The sequence below is a fragment of the Mobula hypostoma genome, chromosome 1 (genome assembly GCF_963921235.1).
Source record: "Mobula hypostoma chromosome 1, sMobHyp1.1, whole genome shotgun sequence".
NCBI classification, from domain to species: domain Eukaryota; kingdom Metazoa; phylum Chordata; class Chondrichthyes; order Myliobatiformes; family Myliobatidae; genus Mobula; species Mobula hypostoma.
This window is the reverse complement of record NC_086097.1, coordinates 66,023,997-66,048,744: the sequence shown is the minus strand read 5'-3', so window position 1 is coordinate 66,048,744 and position 24,748 is coordinate 66,023,997. Positions and strand designations below refer to the sequence as shown.

At 38.2% G+C, this 24,748-nt stretch overlaps 1 protein-coding gene across 3 annotated transcripts in view; it reads right to left on the bottom strand.

Annotated features, from left to right (window-relative positions):
* Window positions 1-9,118: 9,118 nt before the first annotated feature.
* The window catches only part of mipol1 (mirror-image polydactyly 1), a 414,667-nt gene continuing 399,037 nt past the window's right edge, over window positions 9,119-24,748 (bottom strand). For all 3 annotated transcript variants that reach the window (XM_063050030.1, XM_063050040.1, XM_063050047.1), the window contains one exon: window positions 9,119-9,935. In XM_063050030.1, the coding sequence (XP_062906100.1) occupies window positions 9,869-9,935 (67 nt within the window). In that variant the 3' untranslated portion in view covers window positions 9,119-9,868. The remainder of the gene's footprint in view (window positions 9,936-24,748) is intronic.

Sequence of the window (24,748 nt, the reverse complement as noted above, 5' to 3'; positions counted from 1 at the left end):
GACAAAGTATTGTCTAATACAATTGCTGCAATGTGTAACAGTATTGCATTTCTTTGTATCCGGGCACAAAACACTCTGTAATTTCGATCCACCAAGTGGATTTTGGACATCAATAGCTTTCGCTTTGATCGTTGATCACTGGTGGGACACACACATTGTTAGAGTAACCGTGAAATTCTTTTAATTATCATGTAATTGCCCCCTGATGAGTGGAAAAACGCAGTGCGAAATTAAGAGGGTGTAGCGAATCCACTGAATATCCAAGATCCACGTTCGTGCGTTAGAGATGTGAGCCTTGCTAAACTCTGTTTATTTATCCACAAGTCTAAGTGAGTTACGATATTTGTAAAATAAATTTGAGAATATTTTATGAATACTTAGTCATAAACACAATCTGGAAAAGCTGCAGTGAAATGACCAGAGTATAATTTTGGCCACAAAATCAATTCAGCGATTAAATACATTTCCAGAAAAGTCATTTTAAAACAAAGCGCATTTTTATAAAAGATACATAACCAAATGTATAAAAGATAAAATCAGATAGCTATGAATTTTCTTTATTGATGTATGAACCAATTATCAAGCTATGACTGGTTTCAGATTGGTTTGTTGGGAAAAGTTCCGATACATTAAAATCCTACTACTATATTGCTTGCCGAAATTCCGTTGTACAATATTGAACCGCAGGGGTGTTAGGTGTTGGATTTATTTCGCCTACTACTGAAACCCCTTGTTTTAATCAAAACGCCGCTGTCAGGAAGTGCAAGTGAGGTTTTGCCTTTACGCTGTTTCATATATCCTTAAACAGATTTGTATTTATTTTAATTAAAATGGTGTTTAATTTGATAGTAACTGAACGCATTTTCAACCGTGCAACTTTTCCAAATGAGACCTTGTTAGTGTTGGCGATTTAGCGAAGTAGTAGAAGTCAGTAACCAGTGAAATCACTCCAGAAATTCCTTCTCCGTCTACTAGTGACGACGTTATTGTACCTGCATTTAAATTTCATTTTTGTTGGTATAATAATTTTAGAATGGCGCAAGAACATCATAAGTAAATAAAAGTAAATCAGCCGGTGAACTCTTTTTGACATTTGCCTCTGCTCGGATCAGAATACCCTTTCGAAATAAATACAGAAGAAAATGCATCGACCGTTCTTGAATTCTTCTCAACGGTGAATATGTAAGAAGGATCAATCTCGTTTGACAGTCCGATGTAATATTGAATTGTACAAGAGCAGGTTGTTTTCTTTGGTGCTAAAGTCAATAGAACAAACCAGCGTTCAGGCAAAGTATGGAAACTCTTTAAAGAACTCAACCCTTCCCCTCCCCCACTTCCAGCAGCAAGAATATTGATAATTTTCATTACACCACCAGATGACGTGCATTTGCCCTTTTACAATAAAGACGTCGAGCATGCCCAGAAAGGGAGAAAGAATTAAATTGCTCGATTCTCAAACATGGCAATGATATGACGAATAGTGGAGTGTTATTTGTTCTTTTCATCAAAACATTTATACATCCTTTTTAATTTAATACTCTAATGGGGCGAGATATGTAGGTTTCGGTTTCAACCCCCAGCTTTCCAACACACACCCTGATCTACTACATATCCCCAAATGCACTCACAAACAATTTCCAGTTCTGAAAACACCAGGTTTTACGGGTGGACAAGAGCACGATACCAACTTCAAAACCAGTAGTCAAGGTTGGATGTGAGATCTTTTTATGTGAATTTTCTGAACAAAATGTATTTCCTTCGTTAATATTTTAAGGATGATGTTAGTAGATGTCAAGGCAAATACTGACTGAAGGCGTTTACTGCTTTGCTTTTAGGACTTTGCTCTGTTCACATGCGCTTCATTCCCTATTCCAAACTGATTTTCTTCTCTTTGTGATTTGTAATCCATCAGCGAGGGGCCGAGAGCTTTTCAGGTTAATAATTTTCCCTATGAGAGCCAAGTCAGATTTTGAAGTTCTGCATTCTTCTTTTCTGAAGACACCGTCGGGTTACATTGGAGCTAATTTCTAAGCTGTGTTGTTAATATTGTTTGATAGTAACAGAAGGACCATCACTTTTAATTTACTGTCACACTCTTCCATAACTGCACATTCGCCGAAGATCAGTAGACTGCGAAACGAATTGTTGCTTGCCGGCTATCCACTGTTTGATACTACAGGTAGCTATTTATTTCTCAATGTCTAAAGGTTGTTCATTGTAATTGCAGCCTTTGTTCGAGGTCCACATAGCTTCCTTAAAACAAATCGAGGAAATACTTTATTTCAAAGCTTTCTACTCTACAAAAGGAGAATGCTCGTGATGTATGATAAAATGAGACACGTGAAAATCTGTTGGGTTGGCGTGCACGCTGGTGGCGCGGATTATGCGTCTGAACATTCGGCCGTCATGACTTTAAGCGAATCTCTTCCCCTTAATCGATAGATTTTCTGATTATTTTACAAGTTTAAAACTAAAATCGATGTATAAACACTCAATATGGACAGTGCAAACATGGGGGTTGGATGAGCCACGATTCGTAAAATCAGCGAAATAACAGGCTAAAATGAGCTGGAGTAGGTGCTGCTTTTCAGTACTGGCGGAACACAAAGTCCAGTTTCGATTAATAGACACTATCGCCATTGTTACATTAACTGCCAAACGTACATGATTCATATCGTTGTGTAAGACCTAGAAGGGTTTTAAATAAAACTCAAAAGGATGCACTCATTAAAAATTACGCAGAACATTTGATCATTTGTCAATGATGTATCCTACCTGAATATTAAATTATGACTGAACATCTTCCTCAGAGATCTTACCTATACCGTAAGAACCACACATCGGATTTAATATACATATTGCATTTCTCATTCCTTTCCATGAAAACTTTAGCGGAGAGCATGGGTGCATCGTCGTTGGTTCTTCGGCGTCTTCGGTATTTCTTGGAAATGATAATGTCACAGGATAGAAACGGGGTGCGTTAAAAATTGCCGTGTAATTAAAAAAAACAAGCCGTTCCATCGAAAAGGATGGTAAAATATCGGATGTTTAAGGGAAAAGTACGAGACGAATGTGCATTTGCAACATGCAAATAAATCGATGGTAGTTAACTTTAGAGATTCAAGGTCGAACAATGTCGGTTACTGGACACCCGGTCCGGCCCAGTATTTTTTTCTCTAAGATAAATCTTCCAGTTTTAAGGAAGGAACAAAAGTAATAAAGGCAGATTTGAGCGAGAGCACTTGGTCTTCTGACAGTTAGCATTTTGTTCCATCCCACCAGTTTCTTGGGTCCAGTCTTGCTTGTTTTTCCCCTCTCTCTTTGTGACTTCTAATCCACCAGACAGGGTGCCAAAATCCATTCAATACGAACTTTGGACAGGACAAACAACGTCTCCTGACCTCTGACAGGAACTGGATTTAACAATCACTACCTGGGTAAAGAATCTGTCTCATCATAAAATGGAAATATATTGAACTGGAAGCTGAAACCTGTAATAATTTAAAATAAATCACCCCTTTCCACATGCAATTCATCTAATTTCAGGAGGATCCAGAAAAAACTCTAAACCTCTGTATTTTTCACATTTCCTTGTTAACTTACGTACATCTGAGAAACTGTTTCTGGAGAGGATGCACAGCCGTAAACATTTTTTCCCTGCCAGCCACGATGCCCTTCTTTGTATATATAACCTACCAGTGCTGTGTGTTTTTCGCTCTCAAATTGTCAACAGTCTGACTTTCAACCCTGGAAATAATTTACGATTATACGAAAACAGTGAAATCTGTACACAAGCGTTGAGTCTCAAAATAATCTGATATCCGCGCTGCTTGCTTATCTCTTGCATTACTTCTGACTGTGTATTTTGAAACTGCATTGGTTCCGACTGGCAAGCGACGAATTCAGCCCTCAACTTTGATTTCTTAATGCCCTATTTATAGTTGCAGATTATTTTAAATGCCAGCCTCACAGACGACCCGAAACTTTATGCATATTATTATGATTCCAGCTCTCGTTTTGTTATTTGTATTTAAATTTGGTGGATGTTGAGTTGAAATCATTTTAAAATGTACTTCAATTGTATTTTTAAAAACTGGTAATGATGCAGGATTGATTTCAGAATGGCAAACATAAAAGGAGATAATTTTGTGAATATCGTTTGTTTTGTTTCCAAGATTAAAAATGTCGTGAAACGTTAATTTAAAAATTGCGAAGACAATAATTCTAGAATGGAGCAATTCTCTTTTGAGTAATATTGTTTTTCAAGTTGTCTAAACATCCATTGAAATGTTACAGTTGAATATATGCGCCTATCGTCTTTCTGGGCGTAGAAGAGCACGAATTTTTGTCACACCATTAAAGACTGCCGTTAGTTATACCCAATACTGGTTTTTTTGTTCCACGTGTGTTTATATTTTGGTAATACTGGTTTAAATGTTTCTCGCGCCGCACTCAGATTAGAGCGAAACAAGATGTAATTGTATAAATTGCTTTGTAAATGATAATTAAGTAATATTAAACCAATTTACAATTCACGGCGCGTTTATCAAGAAACATCACTCAAAAACGTTTCTTTTGTCAATAACGTTTTAATATCGAATCTTGCCAAACTACATTTTCTAACATCCCGTCACAAAGTTATCTATTATAACGACCCTCGTTCTTGTCCACGTTTGCTTATTACGACCAATTTCTTTTTCGATCTAAAGAAAAAGTAATACATCAGCCTTCTTGACTCTGGAGACCTTCGTTAGTGTTTCATTAAGTGCAATAGCAGATATAAAAGGGCCTTATTGGACTCTTTTTAACAGTGCCCTAACTCCACTTTCCATTCCGAGTTGGGAATGCTCCCCGGACACGATTTTTTTTCTCTTGAGAATTAGCATTTAGCTCCACGCCAGTGTAGTCGGTGAGCAGAAGTAATTAGATTGGGGGTTCTGTATTAAGAGCTGACATATGTTATCAGCAGGCAAAGCACCGACTCAAAGGAGGATGACGACGAGGGAGCTACTTGTTGCTCCCGTTATGAGGTAGTCTTCATATGTCCATCAAAAGCTCCGACTTTTTTTTTGTGCCGTATGGGCAAAAATTTCGACTACAGTCCTTCAACCCTTTCACTTCAAAGCAGTTATCAGTATGGCTGCTCGGCGAGTTTTGTGTTCCCTTTCTTCTCGTTTTAAACCCACTACAACCAAAGGCGTGTTAATGCCTTTTGATCGGGATTGAATTAATTATCTCCAATAACACAATTGTGCTTGGCCAACGAAAAGAGCAAAGCAAAACCCTTCAGAGCAGGAGGGGGAAAAAGCAGTGAGAGGAGTGGAGAGAAGATCTCTATCGAAATCTCCTTGTGGAACAGCTGCTCTTTTTATCAGAAGTTTACGGGCAGTTTTATTAAAGCTTCACAGAAATACAAGAACAACCGATTTAACTGTATTTAGCTTTCCAGAGCAACAGACCAAGACTACAAAGCACTACAAAGGATGAACCGATTGAGATATCATCTAATTAGTTGCGTGTGTCTCGGGAACCCGGTAGGCAAACCCACATTAAGTACCAAATTCAAGGTGTGATGATTTTACAAAAAAAATCGCTAGAGCCAAGCAATATGATTGGATCAACACACTTAATGTTATGTTATAGTAATTAGTAGGAGAACGACACATAAAATCTTATTTTTTAGAATTTTCCTATTTTTAAATTTTAATATAAATGGAACTAAATGCCGCGCAAAAGAAACCTGTTCAAATGGCGGGATGACCACCTTCCCAACACTCACAGAGAAATTATTTTGGCAGGGATTGTCCCTTCAGTGGAATCTACAGATACAGCAAGGGCAGCATCGGAAAGGATAATTATTTTGCACTTCGGATAATGCAGGAAACTGGTCGACGCATTGCACGCGACTCCCAGATATTGACCCTACATGCAACGACAATAAATGGGTGTGATATTGCTAATGTGTTCCGGACTTTTTTTGGACTTTGGTTGGTGCGGTAGCAGGTGCTGATTACTGGTTGCAATGGGAGTGTATGAAACACTACAGGCGTAAAAGATTTACTGTCGTTATAGCAACCAGTTCAGCCACGCTTCCTCAGATCGCATTCATCCTTTCTGTTCTCGTAACACGTTTTTAATTAAACCGTATAAAAAGTTGTTTTGTAGCCTTGTCGACATCTTTTTGGTCTCAAAATGGTTAATCAGGCTTCATCGCCTTTTGTTGGATGAGCAAGCGTGCAACATAATCTATTGTATTTGCAACAACTGAAGCGTTATCACTTCATTAGATCTTCTCATATAGATAGTATCTATTTGAAATAATTTGCCGCTGGTGTCATAATTGATAAAGGACGTTTGTCAGTCTTCAACGAAAAAATTTGAAGAGAAATATTCTCTTCCTCCTTTCAGATAGGCACTTTTCTTTTGATGTTGGTCTGAACAGTTGAGACAATGTATTTATTTGGCAGCATGGGATTACCGACAACAGAAAACGACTTAAACTCGAAAACATGCAGTGCCGACTCTTTTGGAATTAGAGAAAGGACACCCAGGTTGTGCCATCTCCAGGGTTACGGTTGGAGGTGAATTCTACAAGATCTAATAGTGTTCTTTATTTGAGGGGAGGTGCTCTCAGCAGCCAGCTCCTGTCAGAACAAAAACTTGCACCGTCACATGCGAAAGGGGAAATCCAATAAAACCAGTGACAGTATTCACACATCATCAATTGTCTCACTAACTATAAGTTACAGTTGGCAGGACGCAGACCCTGAAACACTGCTCTTCGGGTTTAGATAAAGGCAAATGCACAATTTCAGATTACTGTAGCAGCAATGTAGAACACTGAAAGACAAACTTTGAATGAGAAAAACTTGTTCACGTTTTACGGATTGATTGTCAATATCTGTAATTTTGATTTCTTTATAAACAGTTTTGTAAAACCAGAATTTCTATGTAATTTTGCGTCGAGTAGAATTTAAATTATATTGGAGAAAAGGAATCAATCTTAGGATTCCATTCAACAGGAACCTCAAGGCGAACAATATGTATGTTGTCTACTAAGCTGATATATGTGATAAAATACAGTCACAGATGCAGTCACGAGCTAATTATACCAAAAAAGTTCAATAATTAGGGCCTATCGCAGTTCTAGGTGCCGAACTTTACAACAGAAATCAGAAAATGAGCCAATTGAATAAAACTAAGTTTAAACGAACTCCAAGATCTTTAGGCAGGTTTGGATTTGGCTATTATTTATTTGGCCGGCTGAATAATAGATTGCGTAGCCGTCTAGACACGTATCAGAAGGTGCATTCCAGCCCCTTAGGAGAGTCAGGGGTGCTAATAATCGAAGAAGAGATGATTTGGCACACGTACACTTGGATGGGCAACTACTTTTCCGCAATTTGCAACTAAAGGCACTGAATTATTATTAAAATCGCAGATGGAGAATGTCAGATACGACCTATCAATTTGTGATATTTCTGATCCTGTTTAGAAATTTCTTCTAACATTCTTGTTAAAAACGACGACGTGCCATCGTATTAATAACATTTCGAGCTGAGTTTTTAAGTTCCATTTAATGCAAGTTAGAATCCCTCTATGTAATGAACAACGTGACTGAAGTCTGCTTATGAACTTTCACTCGCGGATGGTACGGTTCACGTTTAATACCTCCTTATTCCATATTATGTAATTACATGTGATCCCCACAGTGTCAATATCCATGTTTTTCCCTTATGGTGTACAAAGATTTGGTGTTGACATTGTTCCCGCATCCATTTCTCCGCTACTTAATTTTACCTTGCTCATCTCGGCAACATATGTAATGGCGTATTTCTACTTAAAAGAATTGCTTCTCTGCATTCCTTCACAGAATCGTTTACTTTGCAACCGTTCTTCTAGGACCGTTTTACTTCTCCGCCTTATTTCCAGCGCTCATCCTTTCTTGAAAGACGTTGAGAAGATTTGGATCATGAATAGATATATCGTCACTCTGTTTGTATTACTGTTTACCAAAAGATAAAACAAAACAACGTGTGCACATAAAATGCGGGGAAAACATAGCGGAGTAATTGAGATTCTAAATATCTTAGATGGTGGAGATTTTAATCGCAAACATTTGAAATAGCTTTTGTCCAAATTGATAGTTCTACTGAAAACACATCATTTTGCCTTAATATTAACATACATTAGAATGTAATGTAACTCCCAACTTAACTTAACTCTTGGATGTGGCAAGAGGCTGGGCTTTCCACTTTCTCCCTTCCCGTTAACTTGATTTCTAATGATGCATTGGAAAAGAAAAAAAAAACAGAAATAATATTAAAACATACGTTAATGGTGAATGGTATATTCAAGAGGGGTTATGGAGTTATTTAGGGAAATAATGATCTGTGCTATTTGAAAACAGATTCCTTTAAGAACAGTTGCATCTAATTGAATACCGCGAATGCATCATAAACTGCACAGATGCAAAATCTTTCCTGTATATTACCTCACGATAATGACCAACTCCTTGGAAAAATGGTTCGCTCCCTTCCCAGCTCTATTTGAATTAATAACCTCCAATATATAAGATCGTTTCACATTTTTTTTTCACTGAACCGCTCTTTTTTCCATGTAGAATCATAGCAACGAACCTGCACGGAATATATTAAATAAACTGCAGATCCGCACTTAAACAGTCCACGTTTGATAATTCTCCCCTTTTCTTTCTTTGTAATCGTTTATTAGCATTACGGTTGGTGGTGCTGATAATTTAAAAACTTCGTGCCTTCACATAATCAGAGCACATGCAGAGCAGCTCAGTTCGTAGATGGTACAGACTTAAATGTACTGCATAAATTTTAATTTGCCAACACATTAATTTGACTTTGATTTTGGACGTTAAAACAGCCTGTTCATTACATTTAAAATATTAATATATTTTAGGGATAACATTTTCTTACACAAATAGTTATGGCAGATTATTAATAGATTTGGGACTTGCTACAATAGTTCTAACTATCCATCTTCACTATCCATGTTACCATTCTATTTTTCATATTTATGGTAGCTTTTATATCACTTCAAAAACACGCAACATCGATGATACCATAATTGCAATTGTTCCTTGATTCGAGTAGAACTAGAGATTGCAAAAGACTAACTCATGATGCAAAACTCATGATACTCCCCAAAAGTCAAAATTTACTCAATATTAGCAAATTTACATTGTTCTTTATTTCAGTGCTACAGCGGATTAGATGTAAATTCTGAACAAATTAAAATCGTGAGACAAGGACAAAGAATTGACATTACAGTTCTGAATAAGCTACTGTTACACTATAACTAAACTACTAAAAAGTTTAAATATTAGAAGAAAAGACCAAGGTACTGATTCATGCACATTATCTTAAAACAAAATTAAACATCAAAGAGCAAAAAAAAATCGATTCAATCTGCAATATCCTAATTTTGGTTCAGATGTGTAAAAATATGTATCCTGGCTATTGTCCCGTTTTCAGCTATTAAGTGATCAACATTATGGATTTATACTGGATTTAAGGAAGCTTTTTTTTTTACAAATAACTTAATAATTCTGAATACTATTTAATTAAACATGCATTAAAATGTGATGCATTTATGGACATACATTCTAAAAGTTACTGTTAAATTGGCAAATCTGAAAGCTTCTTTTGCATATCTACAAATATCATTAATACACAATGCTTCCAAGTTTCCACACTTTAAAAATACACATTTTATTTATTTTTTGTATTGCTATGTCAATGTGCTAATTACAGCAACTCTTTGCTAAGACCAGGCCTTTTTATTTGTATAGTGATGAATAGAACAGCCTGGTCACCAGATGTGACTACTAATTCAATCAGGTCACTGTCCTGACGTTCCCTGTCCCAACTTTCTTTCTCAGGACATCTACCAGGCGTTCCAACCTGCAGGAAAAAGAGGAGCTAGCATTAGAAATTCATAGGCTGAAAGCAACAGTGTTTGCACAGTAGAGAAGCTTGTCTGGTGGTCATTAAGAAACAAAGATGTGCTATGCATCACAGACACTGGTCCAGGATACAAAATCATACCTTCATTTTGTTTCCAAGAGTGTTATTGTTCTCAAAACAGATAAACTAGTTAACCTGTTTGTTAAAATGCTCAAGCTAATTTTTCTATTGCAGTTTCTCTCTTCCCAATTCAAATAACATGCTACAGCTTACTAAATTCTCCAAACATAGATCTTAATAAAACTGTTGGCAACCTTAATATAAATATTTAATGTTTACTATTCAGATTTTGTATCAGAATCATTTCTTCAAAAATCAGTTTGATATTTTATTGCAAAGCACTCCAATCTTTCAGGCATCAGCCACTGTAAGTGAGACTGATTTGTATACACTTAAAAAAGAACGAGTTTGTAAGTACTGGTCATCTCTGTGACACAACGTCACTATCGGCAAACTGTAGTAGTTACTACAATGTCAGCTTCTCACTACACACTACTACATTTTTGCAGAAATCTGTGGACTTGCATGTTCATTTGCAGTTTGCCTAAAACAGTTAGATGGAAGATGAAAGTCTGTACATTACTTCATATCTGTATTGATTTAACAGTAAAACTCATGCAGAGGTTGCTCCAAAAATGTTTCTCTAGTAATGGTAACATAACAACTTGTTGTTGAGTAGTTTCAAAAAGGCAGCCATAAAACTGACCATTGCAAGATTAATGATGTAATATAACCAATTGTATGAATATAAATAACTAATAGAAAAGATTGAAGTCAATGCAACAGAAAACAACAAAAAAGCAAGTTGTTTTTGAGGCTTTTCAGAAAATTTCTAAAAATGAAGCTACTCTTGCCAAACAGTTTTGATATGCATTTTTTTTTCAGTTTTGGTCAACAATCAAAAGATCATCATACTTTCTTCCCAAATGTAACATGACCCTCTATCATACCAAAAAAATCCTTAACATTTAACTTTTGGGTGAGCAATGTTCACTTTTAAATGAAATAAGCACTGCCTAGATTCTCATTGCCAAAATTGTTCACTCCATTTTCCTAACCTTCAATCAATGAAACGACATTCAACACTAACGTGTTAAATTCCATGTTCCTCCAGAGTTCCTTTGCAAATAAAATTGCATAAGGAACTCAGGATTTCAATCACATTTTTCTCACAGCCATGTTAGAAAGAGTGTTAGAACTTCCTTGAACAACTCATGTAATATCTCATGGATTTCAAGGCTTAGAGGTCATTTCACATTGAGGTGTAATTGTTTCATAGTCCTTCATATTTCCAAACTACATTGCTGAATTCCATTGGCACAAATTGAAGGATGTTAGCAACTACCACGGAGTACTGACACCTTTCACAGGGAATGCACAAGTATTTCAGTATTCTGAAATAATTATGATACTAATGAACCAGGTTGAAATAAATAAATAAGTCTCATGTAATATTTGTCTTTTAAAATTTGAGGAAAAAATTGAGGGAATCTTTCAAAACATTTTAAATTTGTTTAAAAATTTATTTTAAAATATGACTTCAAAATCATAGTCTTGAATTATATTCTTGTATCCTTTAGAATGGCTTTACAGTTAGTTTGACCTTGTTCAAATAAGCAAATGTTTCTACTTCACAATAATAAAATTAATTATTTTCTGACTTTTCAGGACCAATAGCATGTTATTTATCAAATCATATATATTATGCAACATTTATGAGCTAGAAAGATCATAGCTCAATGTTCACTTTATTCCAGTCTGACATGCCACACTGTGCTCTTTTTTGTTTTTCAAGTTGATACCAAAATGTAATAATGCCAAGAAAGCCAGAGAGTTTTCTACACGCCTCCAACAACTCATTTTCTTCAACAAAGCTCATCAGCATTAAACAAAATCAGATTAACTGTTTATTAATGTTCATATGATATTGTTTTCACATTGAAGTACTGTAGTTATAAGTACTGTTCTGTACTTATAAGTTGTCGAATTTTTCCAGCAAAGCTCAGTATTCCCTCCAGTTTGACGGTTAACTTGCACAATACCCTTGATACACTTTTTGCAAAAGTATGTCCCACAGCAAGATTTCAAATGAAAACAGTGACAAATGGTTGAGTTGGGGTCAATACTGATATGAACTATTTAAAGATCTTCAGAATTGCCTATTTGTAGTTTAAAGGGACCAGAGCAGGGTTGTGCAATTAAATCTCTCTTGGACTGTGTTGGTAATTAATATATTTTAACGAGGCTGGCAGTTTATTCTTCTATTAACCAAAATATCATTAGTTTACTAATAGATCATTAGATAGAAGCAAAGGTAGTTTAATGTAATTGGTTGAGAAGGGGAGAGTTGGAATATAAACATTTTCCCAACCCTGCAATGGCCCTTGAGGAGCAAGAATATTTTCCCCAGTCTTTAAGTTCTCCCTGTCATCCTCCCATGCAGGAATCTGCAGTTAGGAAGCTGATCTCTGGATGTCAGGTATGGGACTCCATAAGCCAATTTGAGCCAATTGAGCCAATTTGTAAATCTGGCAGCCAGCTTGAACATATTAACTCCCAACGTCTAGAACCCCAACTTTTCAGATGGGCTGACTTCTAGACCGTAAACCTTTCAATGAAAAAGACGCGCTGAATGATGATAGGTTTGCATTTTCTGCCTGTAAGTTCTACCTTTCTCCCATTTGACCCATTTTGTTAATATCTGGATAATTTCCTGCCCTTCATTCTAACATTATGTTGATATGTTAATACTGCATTATACTCTACTGCAGTTTTTCTAACACTGTGCCTTTTGTTGCTGTGTCAGAAGTTTTTGCTCAAACACAAAAATAGAGATGTTATGACGATAATGCACTGTGCAGTGGTTTTAACTATGGATCTAACTTCAGGGACATTATCAGTTAGTACAAAGAGGGATGTGAGCATTAAGGTTTATAAATGGTGCTCTTTGGTGCACAAAGGCAAAATGTACATCACTCCATACTGACTTCAGGACTTGCTGATGTTTTACCAGGAGAACCACAGCCAAATTGGACAATACTTCTCTCCAACCATTACTGCCCTCAAATGACCATTAGAAAGAGATGTTATTTCCAGCTCTCTAATCTCCATTTCTGAGGTCCAATAAAAGTTGAGCAGTAGTTGTGTGACTTTAATCTACTTATAGGGGAATGTCCTTTACCCTGGGTTTAACAGTGCACGTCAGAGATAAGTGACAACATGCTAACAAGCTAAAGATAGCTATTAAAGGTAATGTTACTGTATTAAATTAATCTCACTTTATGTTGAATTACTTTCATTAATTACACTTAAAGGTGTAATACCATTAGGGATAAGGTCGAAGACATGCTACTTGTAAACTCAGACATCTTATTTCATTGATGTGCACACCTGAAGTTCTGGAAATTGGTATAAAATGTAGCGTTATTTTTAAGTAACTCTCAAAAGTGACAGCTAGCTAAACAAATATTAAGGCCTATCAGTTTACAAAGAGCCATCAGTGGTGGATACTCTTGAACTGTATATTAATGGAAAACTGGATTTCATTTTGGAGCATGACTCTAAAGTCACTTAAAAGGAAACAATTTGGATACTGCTGGACTAAATACAGGATGCAGGATATCCTCAGGATGGAATTCTGACATCTCGATATGGCTCAACATTTATAAACATATCACAGGGAGAGTATGTAATTCCACAGATGGCTAGAGGTTGCATATTTTCTCTGTGAACCATGAAGTTTACATCCAACTGCTCCAGTTCCTTTACACTTCCACTTCGCTGGTCTGTTGCTGTCCAGGCACTCCCATAAGTTGGTGCAAGGAGATGCCAAGCAAGATTTGGATTGGCTTCGGTATCTCCATGGTCAATTAACTGGGTGGAACTAATACTATCTAGCCTCGCACAAGGAATGGACATTTATGTGGCATATAAGCTAACTAACTGTGAAACCATATGTATAACTTCATCATCTGCAGTTGCAAGAAAATGAGTGGTGAAGCTGTAAATTGGAAACGAACACTAGTTAAGCATCTACAGTTACCCACACAAAATATCGCAAATCACTAAAATCAAACAGGGAAGAATAGGGAGATAGAATGAAGGAAGGTAGAGTTGTAACAAACAAACTGAGAGCAAGGTGGGGAAAGACAGAAAACTAGAATGAAATAAATGAAGGCAAATAGGGAAAGAAAGAGAGGAAGGGAGAAAGAATCAGAACCATCATAAAGTTCATAAATAGTGTAGATACTCATGTTTAAGGTATAGGATCAATCTTGAAATCAAAAACCTTGAACTACCTGAGCTTGGTTTTGAAGGCAACAATGAATACAGAGAAAAGTGGGGTTAGAGGAAGTTGTTTATTAGGGAGAATCAGGAAACGTTGTTATTCTCCCAGATGATGTCAGTAATACATCAGATTTGGTGATGAAAGTAAAATAAGCCAAATCATTAAATTTTCCTGGTGCATATACATACATATATGTTTATATTAAAATTATGTATTTGAATTAACTATGATCATTTTGCATGATCATATGGTCAGGATACTTATTACCATAACCATGGTTATCTGCAGCAATACTCAGTCATTTAATACAATCTGAGGCTAAAGTACTATTGCTTTACTCAAAAGCCACAGAATGCTCTCTTAACTTTGCAGCACTCATGCCTATCCATTTTACTAACAAATTCAACCACCAAATAGTTCAAGCAAACACGAGGAATTCTGCAGATGCTGGAAAATCGAGCAACACACATCAAAGTTGCTGGTGAACACAGCGGGCCAGGCAGCATCTCTAGGAAGAGGTACAGTTGACATTTTGGGCCGAGACCCTTTGTCAGGACTAACTGAAGGAAGAGCTAGTAAGAGATTTGAAAGTGGGAGGGAGAGGGAGAGATCCAAAATGATAGATCAAGCAGCTGAGTTTGTAGAAAGTACTCTTTATATCCATTATAGTACTCTTTACAGATTGAACTATCATCACTGGGAGAACTGTATTGGTATGTTAAACCATCTACAGAATGGTTCAAAACCAAAGCTTCTGAAAAAAAGGACCAATCTTTTTTAAATAGGTAAGTGACCATGGTGGAATTATCTTTTGTTAATTCAAACTAATAGACTGATTTGGTCTGAAAGTTACCTTGTTGAATTTTAAATAAAATTGGCCCAGGCTGAAGGTTTTCAACAGATTCACAACTTAGTTCAATTGCCCTTGCTTTACAAAATATAACTATTTTTAAACAAAATGTATTGGTATTTCTACCGTGCTAAGCTGAAGGAATAGCTTTGAAGGGATTCTGCATACCAACAATTCAGGTCAAGGAGTTGGAAATTCTTAGCATTGGTTACTGAGATAGAGAACCCATAGCTACACTGCAACTGAGGAGCTTTCTGTACACTTGCTAAGGAGGAGCAGTGACGAGAGTGATAATCATTCACATTATGCTCTAACATAACATTATCCAAGCAATAAACGAAAGAAGGGGCAGTATGTTGCCTTCTAACTACCCTAATCATATCTGTGAACTTTCTCTGGTGCTTGTCTTCATTTGTGGAATTTGTAGATGTAATCAGTCTGTCCTGAAGAAACACCAGAGACCCAGTGAGCTGTGGCTCTCTTCTAGCTTTAAATGAGCATAGGAATACCCACTTTTGCCTGATCTGTTTTGTGCAGTTGCAAACGCCAATCAATTTGTGTGATACTAGGGAAAGAACAATATGCTTAAAATTTAGGGAAAAGACACTATGAGTTCAGATTAGGTTTTACAGTAAAAAGAATAGATTTTTCATGGTTATCTAATGATGGAGCTTATAGTCATTCAGAAAAGCTAATTATGTCATGTCCATTTATTCGTTCACATTGGTGGTCACACACTGCAAAGGGTTCTTCATGTAGTGGGCATGGTGGGTAGATAATAGACTGATCAATTTCTCACTTACTTGAAAATGGGAAATAAGAATTAAAATGTAAAAACAGTTTTGAACAGATTAGAAAAAAAAAGCATCTGGTTGATAATCGAGGAATCCCTGTAGCAGTGTCTGAGGAGTAATTTAAAAGATGGTCTTCTTTGTGCTTCTTTGCCAGTTAAAGGGCTTCTGAAAGACAAGAGTCACTCTCCAAGGAAGGTCCTTTCTGAATACCAAAGTTATCTTGAACACTGTAAACTGCAACTTGGGACAAATGATCTGGAGCATATAAGATTTCCTTCATCTTTCAGGCAATGAAGGTATCCAATGCCCTTATTGTAATTCTGATAGGTTAGTGTTATAGAAAACTACGGTACAGAAACAAGCTACTTGGCCAATCTAGTCTGTGCCAAACCATTTAAACTGCACACGGACCATAGCACTCCAAACCCTTCCCATCCAAACTTCTCTTATTCCTTGAATTTAAATTGTATCTACCACTTGTGATGGCAGTTTATTCCACACTCTCACCACTTTCTGAGTGAAGAAGTTTCCCCTCATGTTCCTCTTAAACATTTCACCTTTCACCCTTAACCCATGACCTCTAGTTGTAGTCTCATCCAATTTCAGTGGGGTAAGCCTGCTTGCATTTACCATCTCTATATCCCTCATAATTTTGTATACCTCTATTGTCTCCCCTCAATCTTCTATGTTCTAGGGAATAAACTTCTAACCTATTCAATCTTTCCTTATAACTCAGGTCCTCCAATCCTGGCAACATTGTTGTAAATTTTCTCTGTACTCTTTCAATCTTATTTACATTGTTCCTATATGTAGATGACCAGAACTGCACACAATACTCCAAATTAGGCCTCACCAACATCTTATACAACTTCAATATAACATCTCCAATTCCTGTACTCAATACTGTACTAAACTTATGAAGGCCCAAGTGCCAAAGCTTTCTTTACAACTCTATCTACCTGTGACGCCCCTTTCAATGAACTATGGACCTATATTCCCAGATCCCTTTGTTCTACCACACTCTTCAGTGCCCTACTGCTCACTGTGTAAGATGTACCCTGGTTGGTCCTTTCAAACACTTCACATTTGTCTGCATTAAGTTCCATCTGTCACTTTTCAGCCTATTTTTCCAGCTGGTCCAGATCCCATTGCAAGCTTTGATAGTCGCAGTTCACTATACTCCCAATCTTGGTGTCATTGGCAAATTTGCTGATCCTGTTACCCACATTATTATCCAGATCTTTGACATACAATAATGGAGCACTGACCCCTGCAACACTTCACTAGTCACAGGCCTCCAGTCAGACAGGCAATCAGCTACTACCACTCTCTGCCTTCTCCCACAAATCCAATTTACTACCTCATCTTGAATGCCAAGTAACTGAACCTTCTTAACCAACCTCCTAAACAGGACCTTGTCATATGCCTTGCTGAAGTCCATGTAGATGACATCCACTGTCTTATCTTCATCAACTTTCCTGGTAATTTCCTCAAAAAACTCTGTAAGATTGGTCAGACACAACCCACTTCACACAAAGCCATGCTGACTACTCCTAATCAGTCCTTGTCTATCCATATATTAAAATATCCAGTCCCTTAGAAATCCTTCCAGTAACCTTCCCACCATTGATGTCAGGCTCACTGCCCTATAATTTCCTGGTTTATTCTATGAGTACTTCTTAAACAGCATAACAACATTAGCTACCCTCCAATCCTCCAGCACCTCTCCCATCATTAAGGCTAGGTCCCCTGCAATTTCTGCACACCTCCCAAGGGGACAAGGGAACACCTTGTTAGGCCCTAGAATTTATCCATCCTAATTTGCCTCAAGATGGCAAACACCTTCTCCTGTGTAGTCTGTATAGGGTCCATGCAGCTTCTATAGATTCTGGGTCCATCTCCCAAGTAAATACTGATGCAAAAAATCCACTTAAGATCTCTCCCATCTCTTTTGGCTCTATGCATTGATTATCATTCAGATCTTCCAGTGTTCCAATTTTGTCCCTTGCGATCCTTATCTGTAGAATCCCTTAGGATCCTCCTTCATTTTGTCTGCTACAGCAACCTCATGCCTTCTTTTAGCACTCCTGACTTCTGTCCTGTGTTCACTTGCATTTTTTATACTCCATAATTACCTAATTTGTTTCTACCTGCCTATAACTGCTGTGCACATCCCTTTTTTCTTAGCCATCGCCTCAACATCTCCTGAAAACCAAGATTCCCTAAACCTGTTATCTTTACCTTTTATTCTGACAGGCACATACAAGCTTTGTACTTTCAAAATTTCACTTTTGAAGGCCTCCCACTTACCAAGTACACCTTTGCCAGAAAGCAGCTTGTCCCAATCCACACCTGCCAGATCTCTTTTGATACCATCAAAATTGGCCTTTCTCCAATTTAGAATCTCAGCTCGAGGACCAGGCCTATCCTGTTCTATATTTACTTTGAAACTAATGACATTATGATCACTAGATGCAAAGTGTTTCACCGCACAAATTTCTGTCACCTGCCCTGTCTCATTCCCTAATAGGAGACCAAGTATTGCACACTCTCTCGTTTGGACTTCTATGTACTGATTAAGGTAACTTTACTGAACACATTTGACAAAGTCAATCCCATCTAGTCCTTTTGCAGGATAGGAGTCCTGGTCAATATGTAGAAAGTTAAAATCACTAACAATCATAAACCTATGTTTCTTTCAACAATCTGCAATCTCTTTAGAAATTTGTTCCTCTAAATCCTGTGGACTTTTGGGTGGTATATAATATAGCCCCTTTAACGTGGTCATACATTTCTTATTCTTCAGTTCCACCCATAAAGCCTCAGTACATGAGTTCTCTAGTCTGTCCTGACTGAGTACTGTCTTGAATTATCCCTGACTAGTAATGCTAACTCTCGCTCTTTAACTACCCCTCCCCCCACCAACTGTATCATGTCTAAAACATCAGAACATTGAGCTGCCAGTCCTGACCCTCCTGCAACCAAGTCTCACTAAAGGCTAGAATTTCATAATTCCATGTGTTGATCCATGTCCTGAGCTCATCTGTAATTTCCTACAATACTTCTTGCATTGAAATATACACAATTCAGAACATTAGTCCCACTATGCTCAATCTTTTGATTCCTGACTTTGTCTGTGGTCTTAACATTTGTCTCCACAACCTCTCCACTATCTGTTCTGGCACTCTGGTTCCCACCCCACCACCTGCAACTCTAGTTTAACCTCTTCCCACCCCCTGTGTAGTACTACTAGCAAACCTTCCAGCTAGGATATTAGTCCCTCTCCAGTTTAGGTGCAAATGGTCTCTTCCGTACAGGTCCCAGCTTCCCAGAAAGAGAACACAATGATCCAAAAATCTGAAGCCCTCCCTTCTACACCAACTCCTTAGCCATGTGTTAAATTGTATGATCTTCCTATTTCTGGCCTCACTAGCTCATGGCATGGATTGCAGTACTGAGATCACAACCCTGGATGTTCTGTCCTTTAATTTTGCCTCTAACTCCCTACCCTCACTTTGCAGACCCTCTTCCTTTTCCTACCTATGTCAGTGGTGCCTATATGGACCATGGCCTCTGGCTATTCACCTTCCCACTTAAGAATGGTGAAGATTCAATCTGAGATAACATGGACCCTGGCACCCAGGAGGCAACACACCATCTGGGAATCTCGTTCTAGTCCACAGAAGCTCCTTTTTGTTCCCCTAACTAATGAATCCCCTATCACCACTTTTCCCCCCTTCCCTTCTGAGCCACAGAGCCAAACTCAGTGCTGGATACCTGACTGCTGTAACTTTCCCCTGCTAGATCATTCCCCCCAACAAAATCCAAAGTGGTACAGTATTCCTGTTGTTGAGGGGGATGGCACAGGGGTACTCTGCACTGGCTTTCACTCTTTCACCCTTCTGACTGTCACCCAGTGCAACTACCTCTCTAAACGTTCTAAACATCCTGTCTTATCATCCGCTGATCCGGAGTTCATCCAATTCCAGCTCCAACTCCTTGAAGATGAGTGTCAGAAGCTGCAGCTGGATGCATTTCTTGCAAGTGTAGCTGTCAGGGACACTGGAGGTGTCTTCCCACATCCCACTAAATGAGCATTCAACTATCCTGCCTGGCATCCCTAGTGCTCTAACTGTGCAAATCTATAGAAGGAAACAATAAATAAACTTGTAATAATCTGAAAATTTAATGGACATTAACCCATGACAGCAAGGAAAAGGCCTATCACCATGTACATAAACCATTGGAATGGGCTGGCCTGGGGCAATGATTCAGGAGCATAAATTCTAACCCTTCTTCAGAGCTTCAACCCACTTTATTTGAAGAAAATATGAAATGAATTCAATGAAACCATAGTATAAGCAATGGTGGTCACAATACTATGACATCATTTTAAAAATCCATCTGGTTCACTAACATCCTTTGAGGAAGGAGCTCTGCAGTCTCAGGTCACTCTAGAGTGTTAGCAATATAAGCGACTCTGAGCAGTCTAAATGAATGGTCTGCCAACCATTGAGTTCAAAGCCATTTAGGGATGAAAAATAAAAGGCACGTCACCTCAAAAATAAAATGTAGCTATTCTTATTTCTGTCTTTACCATCTTCCTTGCAAAGTTGAGGGAGAGAGCTGAAAATCTAGTGAATGTTCTATGTTTGGGTTATGAAAAATGTTGTGTTCAAATATAGCTAAAGTCAACATAGGTCCCTTGGAAGACGAGAAGGGGAAATTGATATTGGGTGATAAGGAAATGGCTGAGGCATTGAACGACTATTTTGTGTCGGTCTTCAGGGTGGAAGACACGTCTAATATGTCAAAGAACAATGTTATGGATGAAATGGGAGGTGAGGACCTCGATAAAATCACTGTCACTAAAGAGATAGTGATGAGCAAACTAGAGGGCCTGAAGGTAGATAGTCCCCTGGTCCTGATGGGATGCATCCCAGGGTGCTGAGGGAATTGGCAGAGGTTATAGTACACGCTTTACCGAAATTCTCTAGACTCTGGGCAGGTCCCGGTTGATTGGAAGACAGCAAATGTCACGCCGCTTTTTAAAAAAGGATGTAGGCAAAAGATGGGCAACTATAGGCCAGTTGCCTATACATCTGTAGTTGGGAAAATGCTTGAAGCTGTCATTAAGGAAGAAATATCTAAACATTTAGAAAGGAGTGGTTCCATTAGACAGACGCAGCATGGATTCAGAAAGGGAGGTCCTGTTTGATAAACTTATTGGAGTTCTTTGAGGACATAATGAGTGCAGTGGATAGAGGGGAACAGGTGGATGTCGTATACTTGGATTTCCAGAAGGCGTTCAATAAGGTGCCAAACAAGAGACTTATAAATAAGATACGGATGCATGGAGTTGGAGGAAGTGTATTGGCATGGATAGTGGATTGGTTAACCAATAGAAGACAGAGAGTTGGTATAAATGGGTATTTCTCCGGTTGGCAGTCAGTGGTGAGTGGGGTGCTGCAGGGGTCGGTGCTGGGCCCGCAGCTGTTTACCATTTACATTGATGATTTGGACAGAGGGGACTGAGTGTAGCATAACAAAATTTGCTGATGACATTAAACTAAGTGGAAAAGCATAGTGTACCGAGGATGTGGAGAGTCTGCAGAGGGATATAGATAGGTTAAGTTATTGGGACAAGGTCTGGCAGATGGAATACAATGTTGGTAAATGCGAGATCATCCACTTTGGAAGGAATAATAGAAGAGCAGATTATTATTTAAATGATGGAAGATTGCAGCATGCAGTTGTGCAGAGGGACTTGGGAGTGTTTGTGCATGAATCGCAAAAAGTTGGCTTGCAGGTGCAGCAGACTATCAAGAAGGCAAACGGAATGTTGGCCTTCATTGCTAGAGGGATTGAATTCAAGAGCAGGGAGGTCATGCTGCAACTATACAGGGTACTGGTGAGGCCGCACCTGGAGTACTGTGTGCAGTTCTGGTCTCCATACTTGAAGAAGGATATACTAGCTTTGGAGGCAGTGCAGAGGAGGTTCACCAGGTTGACTCCAGCGATGAAGGGGTTAACTATGAGGAGAGATTGAGTCACCTGGGACTATACTCTCTGGAATTCAGAAGAATGAGAAGGGATCTTATAGAAACGTACAAAATTTTGAAAGGGATCGATAAGATAGTAGGAAAGTTGCTTCCATTGGAAGGTGAGACTAGAACTATGGAACATTGCCTCAAGATTCAGGGAGAAGATTTAGGACGGAGATGAGGAGAAACCGTTTTTCCCAGAGAGTAGTGACTCTGTGGAATTCTCTCTCCAGGGAGCAGTTGAGGCTTCTTCACTAAATATATTTAAGATACAGTTAGATAGATTTTTACATAGAAGGGGGATTAAGGGCTATGGGGAAAAGGCAGGTAGATGGAGCTGAGTTTATGCACAGATCAGCCATGAACTTATTGAATGGCGGGGCAGACTCGATGGGCCTGATGGCCTACTCGTACTCCTATTTCTTATGTTCTTATGTAGGAGAACACACACACACACACACACCATTTATTTATTTATTTAGTGGCTCAGCTCGGAGTAGGCCCTTCTGACCCTTCGAGCCATGCTGCCATTGTAACTCCACAAACCTGATTAACCCTAACATAATCACAGGACAACTTACAATGACCAATTAACCTACCCAGTACATCTTGGACTGTGGGAGGAAACCGGAGCACCTGGCGAAACCCCACACATTCCATGGGAAGGACGTACAGAAATTCCTTACAGATGAGACCATCTTCATTAAGGGCTGCCGACAAATATAAGCTTCATAAGCTCGTTTGGATTTTTAGAATTCACTCCACAAAGTTTCTTCGAGCTGCATGTATAACACTCCTGTCTGTCTCTGTTAATGTTGGCAACCGATACACCTGTTAACACTTTGTTAATTACCCTTGGTGCAGAGGGAGATCAAGTCTTGTGAATCTGGCTCTCCTGTGCTGTTGCTCCACATTAGCAATTGCTTTAATTACATCCTAGCAGCATCACTATATGCACTCCGACATGTTCTCATATTTAACATGTGTGATAAAAATTACAGGTGCAGCTACAATGTGGTGAAAATGCACCTCATCACACAATAACTTCCCAAATGATAGGGATTTCCTTTTAAGCACAAAGGTTGCTAGAAACTACAAATGAGTTCTGGACTGCTGTGCAATGTTAGTATAGGGATGATTATTTCCTTTCCCCATAATCACAAACCCCTCACCACCAAATTTTCAATTGCCTCTTACTCTCTGAGATCGTAAAGATAACAATGTAAGAAAATCCCACTTTCTCTGACTTATTTATGTTATACTGTTCACTAGAGTGAGAAAGGTCCAACTAGTATTTTCCAATTAATTTTTAAGAAATATTGACAAAACAGTGATTTCCAAGAAAGTAGTTCTCACTATATATATTCCAAAAATCTATATTACTTCACATATATTAGTTTACTTGGTAATTGGCTGTTACATAGACAGATGTGGATCAAATTAAACACTTCAAAATTATCAAACAGTAATGACTAAGTTGAACTGGGGATGCTAATTGAAATGATGTTCACCAGTTATATTGGAGGAGGCCCACTAGCTCCTTACTCTTTACATGATGCCTTACTATTATTTACATAGCTATTGCAACAATCAAAAACCTCATTTTTACATCCTTTTACAGGAGATAGTATGCAAAAACAAACTTGTATTTTACCAGTGCCCTTCATCTTCTCATCTTTATTACATTTAGTTGTATTTAAATGATTATCTGCTGATGAGAAACTCTTAAAAAGGCTAATGTTTAAGATGCTTGTGAATGATGTTGTGAAAAATAAACACAAGATATCCAAAAGCAATTTACAGCTACTCATCACCTAACAATGCAGCAAACTCATTGTATCATAATGCAGTGTCAGCCTAGATTGTGTTTTAAATCCAGACCTACTGCTCAAGTGCATAACTTTTGAGTTAGTGGGAAGCTCAACCAAGTAGTATTTTGGAAGTATAATTTTTCTAACTTGCCCTTCATTGCAGAAAAACAGCTCAGAAACAGGCCTGAAGGCTCATGACACCTGTGCTGACCACAATGGCAATTTGAATTAATTGTAGCTGCCTGCATATTCCTCCATTCAAATATTGTTAATGTACTGGCTATCATACAACACATGCCCTGGCAGCTCAGTCCACACCACTAGCACCCCCTGTATGTAAAAAAAATCTTGCCTTGTAAATTTCTTTTAAACTTTCCTCCTTTCGTCTTGAATCTATGACCTCCAGTATTTGACATTTTCACTTTAAGAAGAAGACAAACAACTCCCTATGCCTTGTATGATTTTATACACTTCAATCAGGTTGACCCTCAGCCTCCGAAGCTCCAGAGAAACAGTCTAACCTTGTCCACCTCTTCTTACAGCTAATGTTCTCTAATCTTTTCTGCACTCTCTCCAAAGCCTCCACATCCTTTCTGCAATTCAACAACCAGAACTGCACACTACAGTCCAAATGGTGCCTCACCAAAGATCTATATGCTGCAACATAACTTCCCACTTTCTATGTTTAATTACCTGGCCTATGAAGGCAAATATGGCCTACACCTTCTTCACACCTTTTCTACTTGTGAAGCCACTTTCAGGGATCTATGGATTTGCACCCCAAGATCCCTTTGTATATTAATTTTTCTGAAAGAATCAGTCATTTACTGTACACTTCCATCTTTCATTTGATCTCCCAAATGTGCCATGCTTCACATTTGTCCAAACTAAACTCATTCTGCCATTTCCCACTCATATTTCCATTTGATCTATGTCCTGTGGCATTCTTTGATAACGTTCCTC